The 20,032-nt window shown below is 43.5% G+C and overlaps 1 protein-coding gene and 1 long non-coding RNA gene across 12 annotated transcripts in view; one reads left to right on the forward strand and one right to left on the reverse strand.

Annotated features, from left to right (window-relative positions):
- The window catches only part of caska (calcium/calmodulin-dependent serine protein kinase a), a 148,607-nt gene that overhangs the window by 42,819 nt on the left and 85,756 nt on the right, over window positions 1-20,032 (forward strand). For 10 of the 11 annotated variants that reach the window (XM_015030684.1, XM_015030685.1, XM_015030687.1 and 7 more), the window contains exons 2-3: window positions 10,778-10,890; window positions 19,925-20,030. In XM_015030684.1, coding sequence (XP_014886170.1) covers window positions 10,778-10,890; window positions 19,925-20,030 — 219 coding nt within the window. Of the gene's footprint in view, window positions 1-8,818; window positions 8,837-10,777; window positions 10,891-19,924; window positions 20,031-20,032 lie in introns of those variants that run through there. The other variant, XM_015030686.1, reaches the window with a different exon arrangement.
- LOC106946409 (uncharacterized) lies at window positions 2,029-4,040 on the reverse strand. Its single transcript, XR_001424764.1, has 2 exons — window positions 3,272-4,040; window positions 2,029-2,674 (listed from the first exon to the last, which is right to left on the reverse strand). It is a non-coding gene; the product is annotated as an uncharacterized LOC106946409 (long non-coding RNA).

Consider the following 20,032-nt stretch of genomic DNA (forward strand, 5'->3'; position numbering starts at 1 on the left):
CTGCAAGGGAAACCCTTTTTTTTTTTTTTTTTTTTTTTTGCTTCACACGAGTCATGTTGTTATGGATGTTACTTCTGGTGAACACGACTAGGAAGGATATTTGCAAAATAAAAAAAATCAAGTCGGGGTAAATACACTCAAAGTGTATTTGAGTTGAGTCACATTTGCTGGCTGTGTCAACGCCGCCTGAGTTTGTCCAAACACTGGGACTGACTGTCCTGGTCAGCATGAGCTTTCCGTTTGGTCAGTGACCAGGATGACCGGTCAGATTACCTGTCCCGGTGTTTCCTGGGTTGCTTCAGGATCTGCAGGCTCCTGCATTTTCACTGCACACCATCACAGTCCTCTGCCTTCCTAAAACGCCAGGTTTCATTTGTACGAGCTGTCGAACTGTGTTCTGTCTTTGTCCCTTTTCCCCACAACTTCTCTTCATAAGCGAGGCCAAAGCTCGGACGGCCGTTGAGTGAAAGCTGATTGAAGCTTCACTGTCGGCCGCTGAATCAATTTGTGTGAGAGAGAGGAAGAGAATGAGGCGACGCCAGTCCGAGATGTCGAAAAGCTGTCAATTAAGTGCTGTTTAACAATTCCTGGCGCATCAGAGCTGACCGCTCTGACTTTTCCGGGGAGGAATGATGGCAGGCTCAGTTGGCCAGCCGTCCATCCGTCTCTTATTAGTGGCAGACTGCAGTGAAATGCTGCAGAAATGTTTGTGTTCCTCTGAGGATGTAGCGCTGTGGTTCTTTCATCAGGTACCAGGTTTTCTCCTGGCCAGATCGTTTGGGCTTATTGCTGTGAATTCACTCAGAGACTCAGCCAAATCCTTCGCGTGTTAATCCACTCCGGTCATAAGCATCGGCTGGCTAGCCGTTAGCCTAGCGTGGTCTGAAATAAACACTTGCAAGTGAACTGAAAACTACGGAAGCCAAGATGAGACTATTTTTGCATAGACTTAATCGACGGCTTTCTCAAGATTAAGAGTTCATTTTCAGTCTTCTCATTTCCGGTTTTCTCGACACAAGTTAATATCCCATTTTCTCGACATGAGTTCGTTCCTTGTTTTCTCGAGAGAACGGGTTAATCTTGAGAAAACAATGTTTGTTGATGATTGGAGTGTGTGTTAAATCAAAATTCATACCACAACGATTTGAAGGATCTGGTTCATCTCAGGAAGACCATGGGGGAAATGAACTTGTTACACCATGGAGCAAAAATAAATGCAGAAAACATTCCCTCTCGGCTTCCGTAGAAAACCGTAATACGAAATCATTTCTGTAAAAGCCTTGATTAGTTTTGGTGTAATTTTGCATACCTGCACATTTTGTTACATCTGGTTTGATTAAGTAGATTTATAGAGCCTCTTTGCTCCTGGTAGCAGCATGTTGGAGTAGCTTTGCTACATTGAGTCTGATTTGTTTTCCTTTTCTTTTTAGCATTAATTCATCATTCTTCTGGTGGAATCATTGCAGGTGTGGACAGTTTTTCCCTCTGGTTCTGTGCAGCTGGAAGGATTTTTGCTTTTACAGCAGCGTATTAGCATGTAATGAGTTAGTTTCTAAGCTAGTTGTTTCCAACTTTTTTTAAATTCTGCTATGAACTCGTGTGAGTAACATAGCTGCAAAGGGTCAATATTGAAAACATTTTCTCAGTGAACTAAAACTTCTAAATTCACAACTACTAAATGTTTGCCTAAGTGGACTCACTCACAATGGGGCAATATGAATTTAAAATTATATGGAAATATTTTGTGACGATGAAAACTATTACTTATTTTTTAGGTAACTGTGTCGTTGTGACTGCATCACACAGCAGTCATAACCCCACAAACAGAAACACTGCTCTTGAGAAACATCCAGTTGTAATACGCTTCTTTATGACACCAGTCACATAAAGATTGATTTGTATCACTGATCTGCACACAGTAACTGCATTTAATCATATTTTCTAATTTATTGATGTATTCATTGATATTTTTAATGAACAAACAGTAGAGAAAATAGTAAAAATAACAATCCCAACAACACGAGACAGTTTTTTAAAAACATTAGTTGGAATTTAATGTGACAATAAATGTATCACAATAAATGATAAACGATAATGCGATAAATTCCCACCCCTACATCATTCTGTGTCACATTGTAGCAGGAATCCATGCCTCTGTGTTACATGAAGTTACGGTGCAGCGTAGATGTAGTCAACCTAGAGCTGCTGCTCCTCTGATCCGCCCAGGCAGATGGTGGCAGAGCCGGGTTGGCGAGTAGGTGTGGAGAGGGGGCGGCTGTAGCTCTAACAAGGCTGCTGCAGCATGACGGTTTGTTTGGACGAGCCTGTCCTGGTTGGGTTTAAGCGTGTGGACAATGTTGGACTGATTTCTTCCTCTCTGGGCTCTTCCCGCTCCCTCCCGCCTCTCCTAAGGCTCCATGCGAGGTGACGTTCACTTAGCATCAATTCTCTCTAATGAATCCTCCAGGCTGAAGTTTCATTATGCCTTCTGACAGCATTGGGCCTGAATCACTTTGTTCATTTGTTTATCGTCATTCTCATTGTTCCCTTTGATTATGTATGTTATTATATTTTTTTCTTGCAGGCAGATTCTGTTTCTCCAGCGTTTCTTTTTCCATGTTCATGCTGGTGCTGTGTGTGCATGGGCCGGTGTGGATTCTCACCGTCTCAGAGCCTTGAAGAAAAATATAGTATCTTCACATTAAATTAGAAACTTGAAATAAAAACGTAAAATACGATCAAATGTCTTTTCCAAGCAACAGTTAGCTGTTTCGTATTATGCCACACCATTGGTTTATTTGTATGCTTGTTTTTTTAAGGGAACATATTGAGAAAAATCATAAGTTAAACCCTACCTCAGTCACAAGTAGTTTGATATTAAAATGAGTGTCAGTTGAAATGTACACAGTGGCGAAAGACTGAAGCTAAGTATAGCAGAAACACCCACTGAGTTTAGTGTTTATGTGCTTGATGCTAACATTAGCTCGCTAATTAGCAGGGCTACGTTAGCAGCTATGTTAGCTTGCGTTCTTCCTAAGCAGACGAACTGCTCCAGATTTATTAGTTTAACTTTCAAACTTTCGTTGTAAGATGATTTAAATTAAACAAAGTCTCCACCTGAATCAACCGCCTGTCTGTACCATCCTCAAATTAAAGTCGGGGGCTGGAAATGGACGTTCGTGGCTCAGTGACTTTAACCGTCATCTTTTCAAATGTTTGTGTATTTGAAGTGGCAGTGAAGCTCGTCCTTGTCGTCCTCGCTGTGACCTACCTGACATGCCCATGTGCTTCCTGAGATCTGTGAGAGTTAAAGCGATGAAGTCGGGTACTGCACGGCTGACGGCGTTTACAAAACGGGGGGAGGGGATATAAGCGATTGATGTCCCGCGGACTGGAACGGGAGTGTGGTCCGCAAATCACCCTTTACGACAGCAACACACAACACAAAGCCACGGACAGATGGCACAGCCCATTCTTTTGATGCTGACGTAAATTCCCCGTCGTTACCCTGCCACGGACTCCACAGAACACGCTTCTCTCCACCAGGGTTCCCTAAATCCTCCTCCAGCGTCGGTCGCCATGTCAGTGACGCCCCGCCCACCGGCCGTAAGCTCGGCGGCGGAGCAGAGAGAGTTCAGGCTGTTACTCTCTGTCATTATGAGCTCATTCCTGCAAGCTGTGGGAGGGAAGGCCGCGCTCATTTACTGTTCACGCTGCTGTAAATTCTCGCCCCCATATCTGACATACCTGCACACAGTTCAGCCCTCACAGCGGGGAGCTACTTCTCCTTGTTTTACCTTTAATTAAACGTCTCATTAATTTCAGAAGATCAGAGATTTTTAACAAAACAAACAAAAAAAAAAAATTGAATGTTTCTGTTTATGGAACAAGTCTGTCTACAGTAACCATCCAGACTGGATCAGTTTTTACTTTTAAAGGGCAGAATTATGTTTCCCAGCCACGTAGTATCACTTTGTAGCACAATCAAATAACTGTTACCTTCAGTTGTTATAATTATGCTGTATATATCAAATATGACTTAAAAGAAATTTGACTTCGCAATTTAGCGCCTTGAAATTGGGTCTCTGTCTCTTTAAGAAGCTTCTGCTCTTTCTGTAACTCCTCCTTCAGGAAGTCATCCCAACATGGCTCCTCTATTAACCCTTTAGCAACGTTTTTACCAGCGTTTCACTAAGAAGTAGCTCCTATAATGAGCTCAGCAGATGCTCAGCTCCACCAGGTGTTTGCTAATTGCTCCGGGCTAGTCTGAAGGAGCTGAGTGGAGGATTAGCTCTGAGGAGGAGTTTAGTCAGAGGAGGCGGTGCTAGATCCACCCAAGGATTTCACACAACTGAATGGTTGATATGGGAAATTGAAGGATTTCTGTATGAAAGAATCAACCTGATATAAAGCTAAAAAACAAATTGGATTTTGACATAATACTGCCCCTCAAACAAATGTAACATTCTATGAAGTAGAAGAGTGCTGTATCTATTTTTTAATTATGGATATTTTTTATATAGTTATGCACATTCCATGCTTTATGTTTAGAGATGTATTTATAACGATGGTTGAATGATGCTTAGTTTCTTATGATACAGCCGACTGACTTTTGAGAGAAGAGACAGATTGTATAAGATTTATTTATTTTTTCCAGCCAACTGCTTTTCAATCCAAACTTTTGCTTACATCAACATGTGACAAATTCATTCATTTTAAACAATAAATAAATTAGGTTCCTGGATAATAAATAAACGTTAGGATAATCTAAAAATACGCTACTCACCTCCCGTTCCTGTCCACATTTCTACTCGTTTTTTGTTTTTATTTTTTTGGAGGGGGCTGAGGGGGTTGTTTCCTCTCTCCGCCGCTCTCTCCTTCTTCCTGTTCTTTCAGTGCGGGTGGCTAAAGAGCAGAAGCGATCGGAACAAGCCAAGTGCAGCTGACTCCCATTCAGAGCTGGAACGGCTGCGTGCAGCTGAGGCCCATTCAGTCGCCGCGCGCCTCCTTTATGTGCAAGCAGAGTTCTTCAGAGAAACCGAGTTCCGCCACTTAAGCTGTCAGAGCTTCAGATCGTGTCCTCTCCGCTCCTCTCCACCTCCCCGCTCTCTGAGGCAGAACCGGTGCTGATGCTTCCTACTTCATCAGGGAGCGTGATAAACACAGACTGCTTTGCAGAGAGAGCTGGAATAGACATAGTATGTTGTTTACTGCTGGTAGCTTCCATCGGTATTGTGTCAGTGTTAAATTTTGGTCTGTCAACTCCCTTTAAATGGTGACACAGTGCTGTTGACTCAATACCACAATCAGGGAGCCTTTGAAACGCATCTGGAACTTTAAGTCTGAGGACAAACTGTGTTAGTTAACTAACTTTCTCTTGTTCAAATTCAACATACATGAACATTCAGGTCATTTTCACTAAAAACACATTCAACTTAACCTTCCATCTTTTGCCTTTCTCTCTTCCTCTACTTCAGACCTTCCTCTCTAGTTTTGCAGCGCAGCGCACAGAAGCCGGCTTCTCAGCCAGACGGCTAGGAGCCAGCGCTGTTGTCTTTTCAAAATAAAGTCAGTTTTAATGTTTCATCATATTTCAATTAACTTCAAATTCTGACTAGGGTTAGTGTAAGTGCACAAATAATATAAGCCAAAAAAATATATATTTCATGCTGAAGGTGAGGCGGCTTTTATTTTGCCACGATCAATTACATGTAGAGGAAACCAGAGGCGGGACCAAGTCAGTGTTTTGCAGGTCTCAAGTCTTTATCCTCAAGTCCCAAATCTATTACTGACTGGAGTCCAAGTCATGTGACCGGAGTCTCCACCTCTGGAGGAAACCCTGCTCACAGGCTCACATTATTACCTATTACTGACATTTCTGATGGATGGAAGAGGGACAGAGATGTTAGTCCCTCTTTGTCTTTTCTAGTTTGGAGCCATGCCTTGATGGACGAGATGTCTGAGTCGGATACAGATTTAAGCATAGTTGCTACCAAACATCTGACATCTTGAGAAAATCTTCAAGAGTGTCCTCTTAGCTCGTAATATTCAGTTTTAGTGAGTTTTCACTAAAGTAATAAGCTGCAGCCATGCTTAGCTTGTGTTTATGCCATTTTCCTCTGTATGTGTCATTAAGGATGCCGTTACCCTCAGCTTTACCCCGGATGACTTCACATCTAAATTACTTCTAACCAACCTTCATATCTGTTTTCCTCCCTCTCGGTTTCCTCTGGATCGTTTTGCCACATTCCTCTTTTGCGACTATTATTTTGTTTTTATTCCGCTTCCCCTCTCGCCTCTCTTCTCCTCTGTTCTCTCCCTCGTTTTGTCCCTTCTCCTCGAGGGCTGCCTGGTATTTGCAGAGCGGTCAGCCTCGAGCACGGCCCCTCATCGGCAGTGACGTGAAGGCAAAGGGGGGTCGGAGGTGAAGTGGCTGGACTGCAGCGAGCGAGGCGATAACAGAGCAGCGGAGGACTCAGCCAACATCGCAAATGACTTCTTTCTGACCCTGCGTGCCTCCAGAAAGTTCGCGGCTGAAACTCTTTCCTGATTGAACTGCTTTTTCCTCTCTGTGTCGACTTCCTGAAGGTGACAGATCCATCGCTTGTACGCCGGTGTTATCTTTCAGCTGGAGAGATGGAGTTCTCCTCGGAGCCCGACTCTTCGGAGTCGAAAAAGTGTTAGAAAAAGCTTATTTTCTTGCTTTTTGCTCGGTTCTGGAGGCAGAGTCTTGATGCCAGACATCAACATGTTACCGCTGACAGTGAGCTCTAATGTTGAGGAGGCTGTTGAACCTCAATCCCTCAGCCCTGAATAAGTGGATTAACTGACTAAACGTAAAGATTTTCAGCAGTGAATGTGGAATTTATCACCTCTGCGCCTTTCCTAAGGTGATCTTAGTTAATTGCGCTCAGAAACCGGCCGTAAACGGAGCCTTTATCACTGGACGGAGAGCTGGAGAAAAGGCAAAGTGTACAGTTAACGTCAGAATTATGAGACGGAATAACACACACTCACGATACTTCCATGGAAGTCACCATAATAAAACTGTTCGTACTTGTACAGCTTCCAAAAGAACACAGACAAAATCTCCACAAAGTTTGACCAGTAGCTTTGACAAGAAAACTGAAAAATAGCAAGACCAAAATGACCAGCGCCCCTCTCTTCTTTACTTCCTGACCATTCACTTAGCTTTCATCTAAACATTTCTTTACCTCAGATGTTGCATTCAGTGTAGAGGGACCTCCCACATTGGCAGATGGTATGATTAGACAAGTGTGTTTAAGGTCAGGTAATTATTTATTTGCTCACTTCCCAGTGAGTCAGAATATCTGCACTTGTCGTTTGTTTCTGCCGTGAGAATTTCAAAGTTTCCTTTTGTCTCTTTCACTTGTGCGTTCAGAGGAAAATCAAAGTGAGCCTTCAGGCAGTGTGAAGTCCCACCTCACCTTTGTGACGCTAAGCCGCTTTGGCTTGATCGCCATCTGCTCAAGCAGTCCGCATTTGTGCATGAAGACTTGCAATTGCACACTCGCACACACTTGAGCAGCCCTGGTGATGTTTGAGACGCAAGCAAGTCGTTATGCCACGGTCTGCTGCAGCCGGGGGGCCGCGGTTTGTTTAGCTGTGAAATGGCAGGACTCTCACATTTAGCACCGAGGTCGTGCCGAGTGCAATTTGCTGCGGGATGTGTAACTCGCTCAAGGTTTCGGGTCGGCGGGGGCATGTGTTCGTTGGAGGTGTTGCTGTGTCTCTGCTCGTTAAAAGCTGCTCCTCTGGGGAGAGCCCGGCTAACTGCTGCGTTTTTCACTTCACCCACAGGATGGTTTCAAAGCTGATGAGGCGCACACTCGCCGGCCGCTCAGAAAAATAAATAAATAAGCATATCCCCAAGTGTGAAACTAATGATAAAGACTCAAATGTTTGTATTTGTTCCATGTTGGACCCTCCTATGTATCTGCATCCACTAATCGTGGAGGATGCCAGAATGTTCAAACATAAAATAAACTCGTTTTTAGTTGGACTGTCACACTAACAAATTCTGCTGGAATAATTAATTCCATTTAATTATTAAAAAAAACAAACATAACTGTCTGCGTTGTCAGGATTATTTACAAAACTGTGTCTACTCTTTGGTCAATAAGACTACCAATAAATAGAACTAAATGAGAAGCTGTGATTAAATGCAGTTACTGTGTAGTGATACAGATCACACTTCTTTATGGGACTGATGTCCTGATGAAGACTATTACAAACGGGAATGTTTTTCAAGAGCATTATTTGTTTCTGTAACACAAACAACTTTATCTTAGTTACTTCCCATAAATATTGCAGCATTGTGATTATGACCTTAATGAGTCCATCTATAAAGCCAAACGAAGCGGAGCGGCGGGCTCCCCGGGGGGTCCCACTGCCGATCAGGAGATCAAACGCAGGTTACCGGCTCTACGCTGCGCTTCAGTGGAAGTGGCACTGATAGTTGGCTTCTTAGGAAATCTTCAAAACGAATCTGAGCGCTGGCTCCAGTCAGCAGCACAATCCGGAGATGAACTCTGAAGGTCTGTGTCGAAGTTAATTGACTGCTTGATGGAACATCAGCATAATGCGTCCTGCTGCAGCTCATCAATCCCAAAGACCCAAAGCCTCGCCCGTAACGACGCCATAAAGCCCTCGCGTAATGACCCGGCCGGCCTATATCGGGAACATACAGGCGCTTTACGAGTGTTTCACGGCTTTATAATCTCCATTATTTAAAAAAATGATGATCTGCTGCATGTCATCCGGTGAGTTAATGGCGGCTCAGTGGGGAAGGCTTCCCCACCTGCCAGTCAGTCATGTAAGACATCATCACATTTGTAACCCGGCTGCTTCTCCTCGGCCTTCCAGCCGCTGCGCTGTCGCAGAGTAAACAACTATAGAAAGTACTTGGAGGGATTAAGAGCACGCTGCTGCCAGAGATAGCCTGCATGTCTATTCTTAGGACAGATCAGCTGCTTCATTTATCTTTAAATCCACACACGCTGACATGTTGACTTGCTGACACGCTTAGATCGCCACGCATTGTTGAGGCAGCGTGAGGGCCGGGCAGAGCCCGGTACCATGCTGAGGTCTGGAGCTTTATGAGACACAGGTCTTTTCCTGCAGCTTGCACTTTCACCCCAGCCTGATGATAATAAACCAGAGACACTAAGTGGACTCCTTAAGGGCCGCTCCCTCTGCTGAGGCGCTCCTCGGTTGTTCTCCACTGTTAGCTTTTTGTGACTGTCTGTGCAGCTCTGGTCTGCTGCTGAACTCTGACTATGTTTCCTTTGACCTCGTCATTGTGCGGTTCGACATTTTGAAAACTAAATTTGAGTCATAGGAGCACGGCAGTTTCGAAAAGTTTTGGCACGAGGTTTTTGGCCTTATTGAAATAAGTTTATATTTCAAAACTGCAATGGAAATATTTATTCATGTCACAGGAGTCAGATGATCAAAAACCAGATGTTGCCACTGGTGCAAACCGCGAAGAAAAAGGCGACAGGAAGTGGTAGGAGGGTGACTGCGCGGTTTGTTTTTTAGTGACCTGTTGCATGGACAAACTCAGTCTTGTGTAAGTTTAATTGCGTCTCTTATTTCATGGAAACGCCGCAGTTCTGGAGCTGTGTTTTTTCCACAGTTTTCACTCCATGCCACTGTTGATTTATTTTTAAGCAGTTATGAGTCACAGTGGCGAAATCTGAAACTGCTGCTCTGCAAGTTACTCAACAGGTTGTTGCCATGGTTACCAAAGAGTCCACTAACCTCGATAGCTGGCCGTGAGAGGTTGAGCGGCTAAAGCCGTTCCTCTGCCTACATCTCCCAGAATGCTGTGCGGTTCTGGATCTGAGTTCAGTCAAATTATTGAACCATTCTATCAGACGTATTATCTGTTGATATTGATCATGTGCCTACTGCCATATATATATAATTGATTAACTGACCAGTCCTAATTAACATCATTAAATATTGCAATAATATTGATTTTGTTTGACCCAAATATTCCTCACTCCTCTTCTATGTTTTCATGATATGCACAGATCTCCCCCAAGCACTAGCACCACCACAAGCTCCAAAAAAAAAAATAAAAAAAAAATAAAAAAAATAAAAAAGGCTGTCTCATTTAGCCATGTTTTATTTTGAAATGGAATCTGGTGGAATAACGTGGATGAGTTTTTGATTCTTTTCTTTTTGTCATGGAGTTCAGAAATGCTGACTTGCAGATTAGCTGGACCTCGTTATATGTGGAGGCCAGGGATCCACAGTCATCCATTAATTCCTAGAGTTTTGAAATACTTTAGACTGCCTCTAAGAACACTTATTTTAATAGTTCAAACACCAATTATACCTTAACATCCATCAACACATTTACAGTCTCCTTCATTTCTGCGCTTACTGTTACAGTCAATCACTGTAAAGGAAAACGAACGGCGCTCTTGGATTGGATGCTTTGAAAATGGCGGCTGACAGCATGTCTAATAGCATCGCGCCGATGAATTTTGGCTGCATTTTTTTCATAATATTACAGAAATGCTCTACAGAAAAAGGCGAGGCTTCGCTGCACCTACGTTTCTACTGGTTACATTCATGTCTTCTCTGAAACCGGCATGTTCTCATCAGTGTCACTTTAAGCTAACTTTAGCCTTCTTTTTGGCACCGATGGCTGCTCCTCTGTGTGTTTGTGGGTGTGAAATGAGACCAATCAGATGTTTCCATGTGCTAACTGATCTCTCTCTCTCTGTCCGTCTGTGTTGCACAGGGGTCCCTTCAGCGTGGTGAGGAGATGCATCAACAGGGACACGGGCCAGCAGTTTGCTGTCAAAATCGTGGATGTGGCCCAGTTCACGTCCAGCCCTGGTCTCAGCACAGAAGGTGGGGCCGTCACCGATGAAACCATCTCTACTTCCTTTGTCTTTGAGTCTGACTGTTAAGTCGTGTCCAAGAGTAAAGCGTGTGAGTGTGTGTGTGGGTGTCCCATGCACAAAATGCTGTTGCTGAAGAAAAGGTGATAGCCATTCACACATTTAACATCTATTCTTATGCCAAGTTAATTAGCAAGCCTCAAAATGTGAAAAGCTGTTTGTGATTATCCAGGCAACATAAAACATGCTGCCCTGAATCAAGCCATTTCTGTCCAAATAATGAAAATATGAAGATACATTTGAAGATGAAGATCATTTATTCCCTTTGTCTTACTGTTGGATTACCTCAGAAACTGCTCAAGAACGCTTCATGTGTGTGTTTCTTAAAATCTGAAGATAAAAATCCAGCTTTCCTGGTTCGTGTCATTGCTAACTGCTATGCTAACATAAGCATATTGATTTTATGTTTTGATTTGATTCATTGATTAGATGACCTGTTGCTCATTTTGGTAACTCGGGTTGATCATGGATATATCACCATCAACGTCAAAGAAGGGAAAACAGAAAAAAGGAAAACAAATACATTCTTGTGTTTTTGGCCTTTCATAGACGCACACAAAAAAATCTGTGTTATACCACTAAAAAGAATTACTTATAAAAACTCAGAAGACAGTGGAGATTTGAGAGAACTCCATATTTGTGTTTACCTGACAAAATGGAGATTTAAAGTTTTGCGCATTATTGTCTGTGACAAATAATGGGCCAGCACATCCACATGCTAGCTTTACATGTCTCCAAATCAAACTCGTCTTTTATTTTAATAACTTTATATTCTAATATGCTATTTAAAGGTAGTTCAGCCCGTCTACCTGACTGTCCACACAAATGAACCTCCTCGCGCCATGTTACCAGGAATTAAACAGTTATTTTGAAGCAATCTGATTGGCTGACAGGTTTTAGCTTTGCGCTACACTGCCCCCTGTGGGCTTGGCATGTTTGAAACAATAATCGGTGGCAGACTTGTGCTGGTTTGTGTGAATGAAGTCCTTTCTGAAACTGATCCTACATGTACGACACTATTTTATTTTTTAAACTATGTAGCAGAGACTTTTTTAATAAAAACCCGTCTTTAAGTGGACAAGGTCTTAAAGGTTGCTAGGGGAAATGGTTAGATTGACATCAGTTAATTTATATACTTGGCTTATAATATAGTTCTGCGACTTCACATAAAACTAGGCTGTATTTTTTTAAAAACTTTGACACCAGTCATTTTAAAGAAGCTTTGATCGGGGTTGGATTAGGACATCTTTGCCTTTCTACACTCTGGCCCACTTCTCATTCACTCTGTTGGAGTTTCCCCGTTCCGTTATGTTGTGATTGGACTGGTCCACCGTGGCACTTCATTGCCAAATAACACCTTGGGCACCTTAACAGCGACTGCTCATGAAACAGCAGACGGTTTCTATTGACTATAATGGTTTTGGTCAATTCTAACCAGTATTTCCCACTTTGTGTTGCACCATGGCACACTTTATTACAGGACGTTAATGTAAGCTGGAGTGTTTATTTATTTATTTTTTTAACTATACAGACATTTAAGGTATTGGAAAAGCAGGAATCCTCCCTGCTTTTCTAAGCTCGGTGAGCTTTTTATTTTTCAGTTTATTACAGAGTTGTTGTGCACCAGTAATCCTGAAAAGACTGCTGAGTATCGTCTAGACAAAACATGCAGAGGACTTATCCGACATCTCCCACGGGCCAGGAGAGCGATAGAGGGAGGGATGAGGGAACAAAAGAGGAGGAGAGATTGAATTACAGATATTCGCAGGGTGGAGTACGGCGCGATAAGCTTGATACAATGGAGAGGGAGCGAGGAGGAATGCAGAGAGCGCGGCCGGTCTGCTGAAAAGCCGTTTACCACAGAGTCCATATTAAACAGTTTGAGAAGCGTGGCTTCTCTCCCCATCATGTCTCACTGCAGTGAACCTTTTTTTTTTTTTTTTTTTTGTGTCTCTCAGGAAGACAGCATACAGTGGCAAAATATTGAATTGCTCTTTTAAATGTCAACAGTTTATTATTTTTCTTAAATTCAAAGCTTTTGTAGACACCTTTTTTTTCAATGCTGTATTTTGAAATTTCAGCCCTGGAAATCTCTGCTCTCAGGTTTAATGGCTAAATTTGGCATCAGATGACTAATCAGGACAGCAGGTCTGAAACCGGGTATTACTAATAAAAACATTCAACTGTAATCCTCGGTGTGTCGGAGATTTTCCATCTTTAAAGCAGAGTGAAACCATTGTTGCTGCTTTAATCAGAGATAAAAAGAGATGTATTAGATACATTAGATGCAGGACGTTAAATTACGAATTAAAATTTCTTTTAAGTCATATTTGATATTTATAGCATTTTATGACTGCTGAAGGTAACACAGTTACTTGATTGTGCTGTAAAATGGCACTATGTGCCTGGAAAACACAGATTACCGCCCCTTTAATAATCAAAGTGCTGGAATCATTCGATACTTCAAACTTAAATCCTCCAAGGGTATGAACAGTTTTGGATTCATGAGCCAGAAACACCCTGAACACAGCCCAGACAAATGGCAGTGGGTCAGAATGCTTTGTGACTTGGGAATGGATTGGTCAACCACGGCTCACACACACACAGAGACACACGTACAGGCCGTGTCCGTCTGATGAATAGGTCAGCCCTCTGAGGGGAGGAAAGTGAAAACCAAGCTGGAGAATGAAGAAAATTCATCATGCGCCATCAGCCTCCCTGATCTCTGAGCTCTCACCTCTTCTTCGTCTTCCTCTTCTGTCCTCCATCCGTTATCTGTCTCCTCCTGCCGTCTTCACGTTCTGTTTCTGTCCCGGCTGCAGAAACGGACGGGGATCCCATCTGCTCGTCGCTCGCTTTCTTGCTTTTATTTCTGTTTAGCAGAGGCTTTCTTGCTGACTGTCTCTTTTCTCCCCTCGTTTGTCCCCTAAAACAGCCCCGTTCCCAACAGCCTGGTTATGGGGCTGAGTGCCAGCAGACACATCAAGACAGCTGCATTTAGTCGCCTCTTTGCCTTGTTTACACATTTCAGAGAAGGAATCATATTGGTCCTGTTCTGTAGCATCGAAATGAAATTGCTTTAACTTGGATTAGAGTCTAATTTCACTGTGGAGCTCTGCATGTGCAGCTGATTTTAATAATCTGACTCCACCATATTCAGCAGAGTCCTTATAACATGGGAAAAATGCCTTATAAGTGAAATAATCTGTAGTACTTTATCAAAAATAAGGAATTATTTACTTAAAAGAAGCTTCTATATCTTGCTGAAAAGTTACGTGTAAGTAAGGAGACTTGAAATAAGATAAAACTAAGATATTTGTGCTAGAAATAAGACCAAAAACACATGGTAGGATTTAGTGTTTTTGCAGTGTAAACACCTTCTTAAAGTCATAGCGGCTAACAAGCTGCTGTTCCTGTGGGTTCACTTAGTTTGTCCCATGAATGAACAGACAGATCTACACCGTCTCTCCACACTCTTCCATCAGGCCTACAGTTTTCCAGTCGGATCCACGTCTTCCCACTTTTTTTTAAACAGTTTATTTGTCAATAACGCTGTTGATTACACTTCAGCTCCATGATCAATGGATGTGTCTTGGTTTCGATCGCTCCAACACACACGCACACACACATAAAGGCCATTTAAAAAGCAAAGACAGTGACTTTCCTCGGACAGTCTCCCGTCACTCTGTGACACCGGCTCAGTAATTCGCCTCTCGTTTTGACGAAGCATCATTCGGGATCTCCAGTCGGACTTCCGGCGGCTGATATCAGCAGCGAGCTCATCCCGCCACAATAACAGCGGCGTTTTTAGCAGCATTAGCATCGTGGCAGAGCCAGCGGAGGCCTTGGGCTCCCCCCGCAGACCCTCCTCAGAGGACTGGCTTAATGTTAGCGCCGAGGCTCACGGCTTCAGCTAATTAAATGTCACTGCGACTACGTGGTGAAGCTATGCGGCGTGTTCACTCGCAGCGCGGCGTGGGAGTGATTAGCAGCGACTCTATCGCAGCTTTGCAGAAATATCAACTCAGCTCCACCTTCCTTCCCATTAGTCCTCCTGGCTATAAATCACCTTCTGCAGACGCAGCCAGGGACATGTGGGACATGTCCTACTGGGACTTGGGGGGGGTGACTGGTGAATTTAGCCAGCGTTCACCCGGACTGAGCTGGTGCAGAAGTGTCAGTCAGACAGGCAGTTAATAAAGTTAAGTGCTCTTTGAATAAACTGATTGAGACTGTTCAGACAGGTTGTAAACATGATCCCCGTTGCTCTGCTCGGCTGTCTGAAGCTCCCACTGCGGCTGCCACCCATCGACAAATGGACGGAGAGATTGAGAGTCTGAATGGGAGGATAACAGCAAGACAGAGGGAGAGGATGTTGGTGCAAAACAGAAAAACAAGCTAATCGCTCGCTGTTTGTCAATCATCGTGCGAACCAGGAAGAGGAGAGACGAGCTGGGACTCTTCCCGCCTGATGTGTCGACGTTGCTGTAGTGAATCGGCAGGCGGATATCAGCAGGAAGGATCAGAATACACGGAGTCAACGTTAGTCTGATGGAGATTGTTAAGAACCAGCTGATTAGCAGGATGGAGAACTTTTTCTTGTGTCTTTGTTGACCTCCATGTTTGATTTGATTTCTATTCTTCCTTACATGGTTCAGTTAATCTGAATGGTCTAGGTTCTGTTAAAACATCCATATTCTGTATTGTAATGGGGAAGAGAAGAACCAGTATTGTTACTGGAATGACACCCCATCATCTCATGGTGCTGATGGTTTATTGATTAGCGGCGCTGGAAGTGCAAGCAACACACATGGTGGGGTATATTCTCAGTCATCCAGGGCCTGAGAGCCCTAAATGTGTTGGACTTGACTTGTTCCTTAAAGATATTTCAACTTTCATACACTAAAAAGAGGAAGTGGCTTCAGATTTCATCTTTCTAACACCTACTCTAACTTTCTAACTTAAGCTATTCATATATTGGACCAAAGGAACTCACATGGAATCGTTAGGGACATGGTTGGGTCATCGGATTATCCCTAATATGTGCCTAACATTGAGTTGAACAGGGGCGTGGTTTTTAAGGCCAGCACTCCACTTGTCTTGCTGACTTCACTACAACTTACTTCCAACTACTTTCGGAAAGGTTTAGGGTGAGAGTGGAACATATTTTGATTTGAAGCAGGATCTATTGAACTTCCGCTGATGACTTTATGGGTGAATTCACACCAGCCCTGTTTAGTTTGCTTTCATCTGTTCGTTTGCCTAGAAAATCTGGTTTTACTCCAAAAAAGTAAACTCTGGTCCACTTACAAAGCTTGGTGCTGTTCAAATGCAAATGTGAATGCCAAGCGGACCAGAGACCACTCCAAAGCAGGAAGCGGACAACAGCACAAAGTATTCTGGGTAAATACAGCCAAAACAAACACAAGTCCAGCACCAGCAGGAGTAATGGCTCATTGTCTTTTACCAAAGACAAAAGAGACATCCTACAACCACTAAAATCTAATGCCACTCCATCTTTGTTTACTTTTGTGAAGAAGGAAGTTGCACACAGTGTCTTCAAAGGTTTTTGTGTTGTTTCCTTCAGTGTTGTTTCCTTCAGTGGCTCTTGGTACATCAGGCCAGGAGGGGAACAGGTTTTTCAAAGGGTTTGATACAGTGCAGTGCGAAAGGGAATCACACCAGCTGAAAATGTAGCAACTGTTGCAGTCTTGGTCTCAAATCAAAGCAGAGTCCAGCGGACTTTGTGTGAAAGGCAACAACTTTTATGAACCAATCTGGAGACTTGGTTCAGTTAAAACCAGCGACTTAGAGCTCGGCTGTGGTGATGCACTGTTAAGGCTGCAGGACAGGTGAAGTGAAACACACATGGCAGGAAGCAAAGTGAAAGACCTGTAAGGATCCGAACGTTGTTACTGTTTTCTTCGATTTTTTTCTCTCTCTCGTTGGACAACGGTAGTAATTTTCTGTTTTTTCATCTTTTTTTTTTCTTGAACGGTAGGTAGGAATGATGGATTGTCTCATAACTGTTTTTTCTTGTGTAAATATTCCAACTTGTTGCGTTATTTCAGCGTGAAAACATAAAACAACTGGATGCTAGCGTAGCTGTGTTTGGTTTTCCTGAAGCAGATTCCACAAACTGCGAGTGTTTCATTTATTTAGCCTGCAGTGGCCTCAGAAGAGAATATCTTACTGTCAACACTGGTGGATTAAACAGGCCTGCAAAGAATGAGAAGCAATTTGCAACACACCATGTGAAGGAAGCGTGTAGTTTTCCACCACTCCAAGTATCTACTTACTTCTCAACAAGCCATAGGAAAGTGAATTATTACAGATAATAATTTCCCAGAGCCCTTTTTTCCCCCACCCCTTCAAAATCCAAACCAATCCTTTAATCCATGCCTGAATGACAAGTTATTACTGTCGACAACTTTTGATCCATGAAGGAAAACATGTATTTTTCTTTCCAACGCTTTGACGTTTTCTCCATCAAGTCTGAACACTTCTTACCGGACTCAAAAGCCCCGTTCAAATGGGCTTCAGCTTCGGCTGATTTAGGTGCAGTATGTATGCTGAAAAAGGGAGAGAGTAGTGTGTGATGCAGTCGTCACAGGTTATTAAAGTTGTACTCCTCCGCCGTGGCTTTCTTCTCTTCGGAGCGTCCATGTGGACAGATTTGATTTAAAGTCGCTCCTCCACTGGAACCTCTCCTAATCGCTCAAACGCGCCTCCAGACGCCACTGCTTTCATCCCATTTTACATGACAGAGCAATTTTCCGTCGGCATCAGAGGCGGTGATGGTATATTGATTCGTCTGAGCTGCTTTTTTTCCTCCTCCTTTTTCCTCTTCTTCATACCTGCGCACGTGGCTGTCACCGCAGATTTGCTCCCCGTTAAACATCACCTGAATGTCTGTTGAAGTAAAACTGTTGTTGTTGTTTCTTCCCCTCACTCTGCTTTTGCTTTCCTGAGGATCTGAGCGGTATCTGCTCAGTTTTTATCCCACTGTCATGTCTCTTCCCTGGTGATTCCCCTAAACAAGCAGCCCGCATTGTTCTGTTCAGCTTCACTAACCCTCCTCCATTAGCCCTCCTCCTCATTACGAGCCAATTAAAGCGCCATAGTCGCTCTCTGCCGGGCTGCAGCGAGACGATCTGGAGTAATGGTATGCATGCAAACAAACGGCACTTGAAAGCACATAGGGGAGCTGAGGGCTGCTCGCGTTTTTTTTTTGCATGAGACCCCCTCCTGCCGATGAGTCATCATGGTGGGTCTTTAGGAGTGCGTGCCTCATGCTGAGCTCTGCGTTTTCCATCCATAGCAGCTTCCTAAAATATAGACAGCTCTCGTGTCGTATCAAGCGGCTCTGTGGAGAGGCTTGTCGGTGAATAAACGGCATCATAAACACAGCAGACTGCAAAGCTGTGGAGACGTTTAAATCAGGTTCAGTTTATTAAAAAGCAAAAAAGCCACTGTGAAAATAAGTTTTAAAGTGAAATGAAGCGACACAGGAGAGGCAGTGGCAGAGGGTGCTCTGATCAGTATGGTGTCCCAAACCGATACTGATATCGGGAATCGGTTTGATATTGTTGGATTATATCGGCGTGCATCTAAAATCCCCAATATCAGCCTGATAGAAACACTCTGCTCCAGCATTTAGTCCGCTCCAGTATTTCTATCCAACAACGCTTGCATCTTGCTAATAATAAACGGGTCAGCTGTTCTCATACATACATATTGTTATTGACTATTGTTCTGCTTTTGAGTAATATCACTTGATCAATCCTTTATAACATTCCACACTACAAAATAAAAGTATTGGACTCGGACGTGGCGGTGGAGCAGGGGTAAAACGTGCCACCCAAATACGGAGGCCTCAGTGATTGTCCTGGGCGTCACAGGTTCGAGTCCCGGCCTGATGACCTTTGCCGCGTGCCTTCCTCCTCTCTCACAACCCACTTATCTGCCCGACTGCTGTCAAACAAAGGCCTGTAGAGCCAGTAAAACCATTGAAAAAAGAGTATTTTTGACTCACACGCAGAGTGGAAACTTTTATTGCGGCACTTTTTAGAAGGTCGTTCCAGTCCTTTCAAAGGTCACAGTTTACTACAAGGACGGAATCACACTGATCCTTTTCTGCAGGAAGAAGGAAAAGTGGACACGCCCCTGTTGCAAGAGATCGGCAGAATCTATGTAGAAAACAGACTGAGAATAATCGTTATCCATTTACCCAGAAACAAGAGCTTAATATCTCTTAATTTCAAACAATCTTCACAGCAGTCAGGTGATAACAAGCAGCTGCTGGATTGTTTTGGAGGCTCCACATTAAAGAGGCTAATGAAGCTAGATATTGTGGCGCTAAACTCACACAGCATGATCAAAGCGTTTCTCATCATATTTAAGCAAATGCTTTTGAAGTGCGTGTCGCCTGATTCTTTAAAAGCTGCTTTTTGGGCCACCAGACGAAGTAAGCAGCTTGGATTTAACACGCAGGGAAAAGTTTTCGGGTACTTCCTGAAACTGCTCTTGGTGTTGTTGTTGTTTTCTTTTAGGGGATTGTGGGAGGCGGGGGAGCTTTCGGCTCCAGTGTATTCGTTAGTGAAGCAACAGGAAAGGGAGCTGAGAGGCAAACCGAACCGTGACGACCGTGTCCAGAACTCAGTCCTCCGTGCACACCGCCGCGCCAACTTGGAGCTGCTTCTAAACCCGAAATGTGACATTTAGTTGTTCAAAAAAACAATTATCTAAGAGTGGCTTTTGACATAAAATGTCTGTGACAAAGGTCTAGAAGATCCAAACATTAGAGATGAAGAAAATAAAACGACGAAGATAAAGTCGGAGTTTTCCGTTACTTGAGTCGCATTTTTTTCGACTTTATATCTCATAATTTTACTTAACTACCCCTTCCTCCCCTCCTCCCCCAGTATGGCTCTTAATGCCATGAGTGCTTACCGTGTTTCTTGTCTTCTTCTGTGTTTCCTCAGATCTAAAGAGAGAGGCCAGCATCTGCCACATGCTGAAGCACCCCCACATCGTGGAGCTGCTGGAGACCTACAGCTCCGACGGCATGCTCTACATGGTGTTTGAATTGT

The sequence above is a fragment of the Poecilia latipinna genome, unplaced genomic scaffold (assembly GCF_001443285.1).
Source record: "Poecilia latipinna isolate Pla-1442-1.1 unplaced genomic scaffold, P_latipinna-1.0 Scaffold189, whole genome shotgun sequence".
Classification (NCBI taxonomy): domain Eukaryota; kingdom Metazoa; phylum Chordata; class Actinopteri; order Cyprinodontiformes; family Poeciliidae; genus Poecilia; species Poecilia latipinna.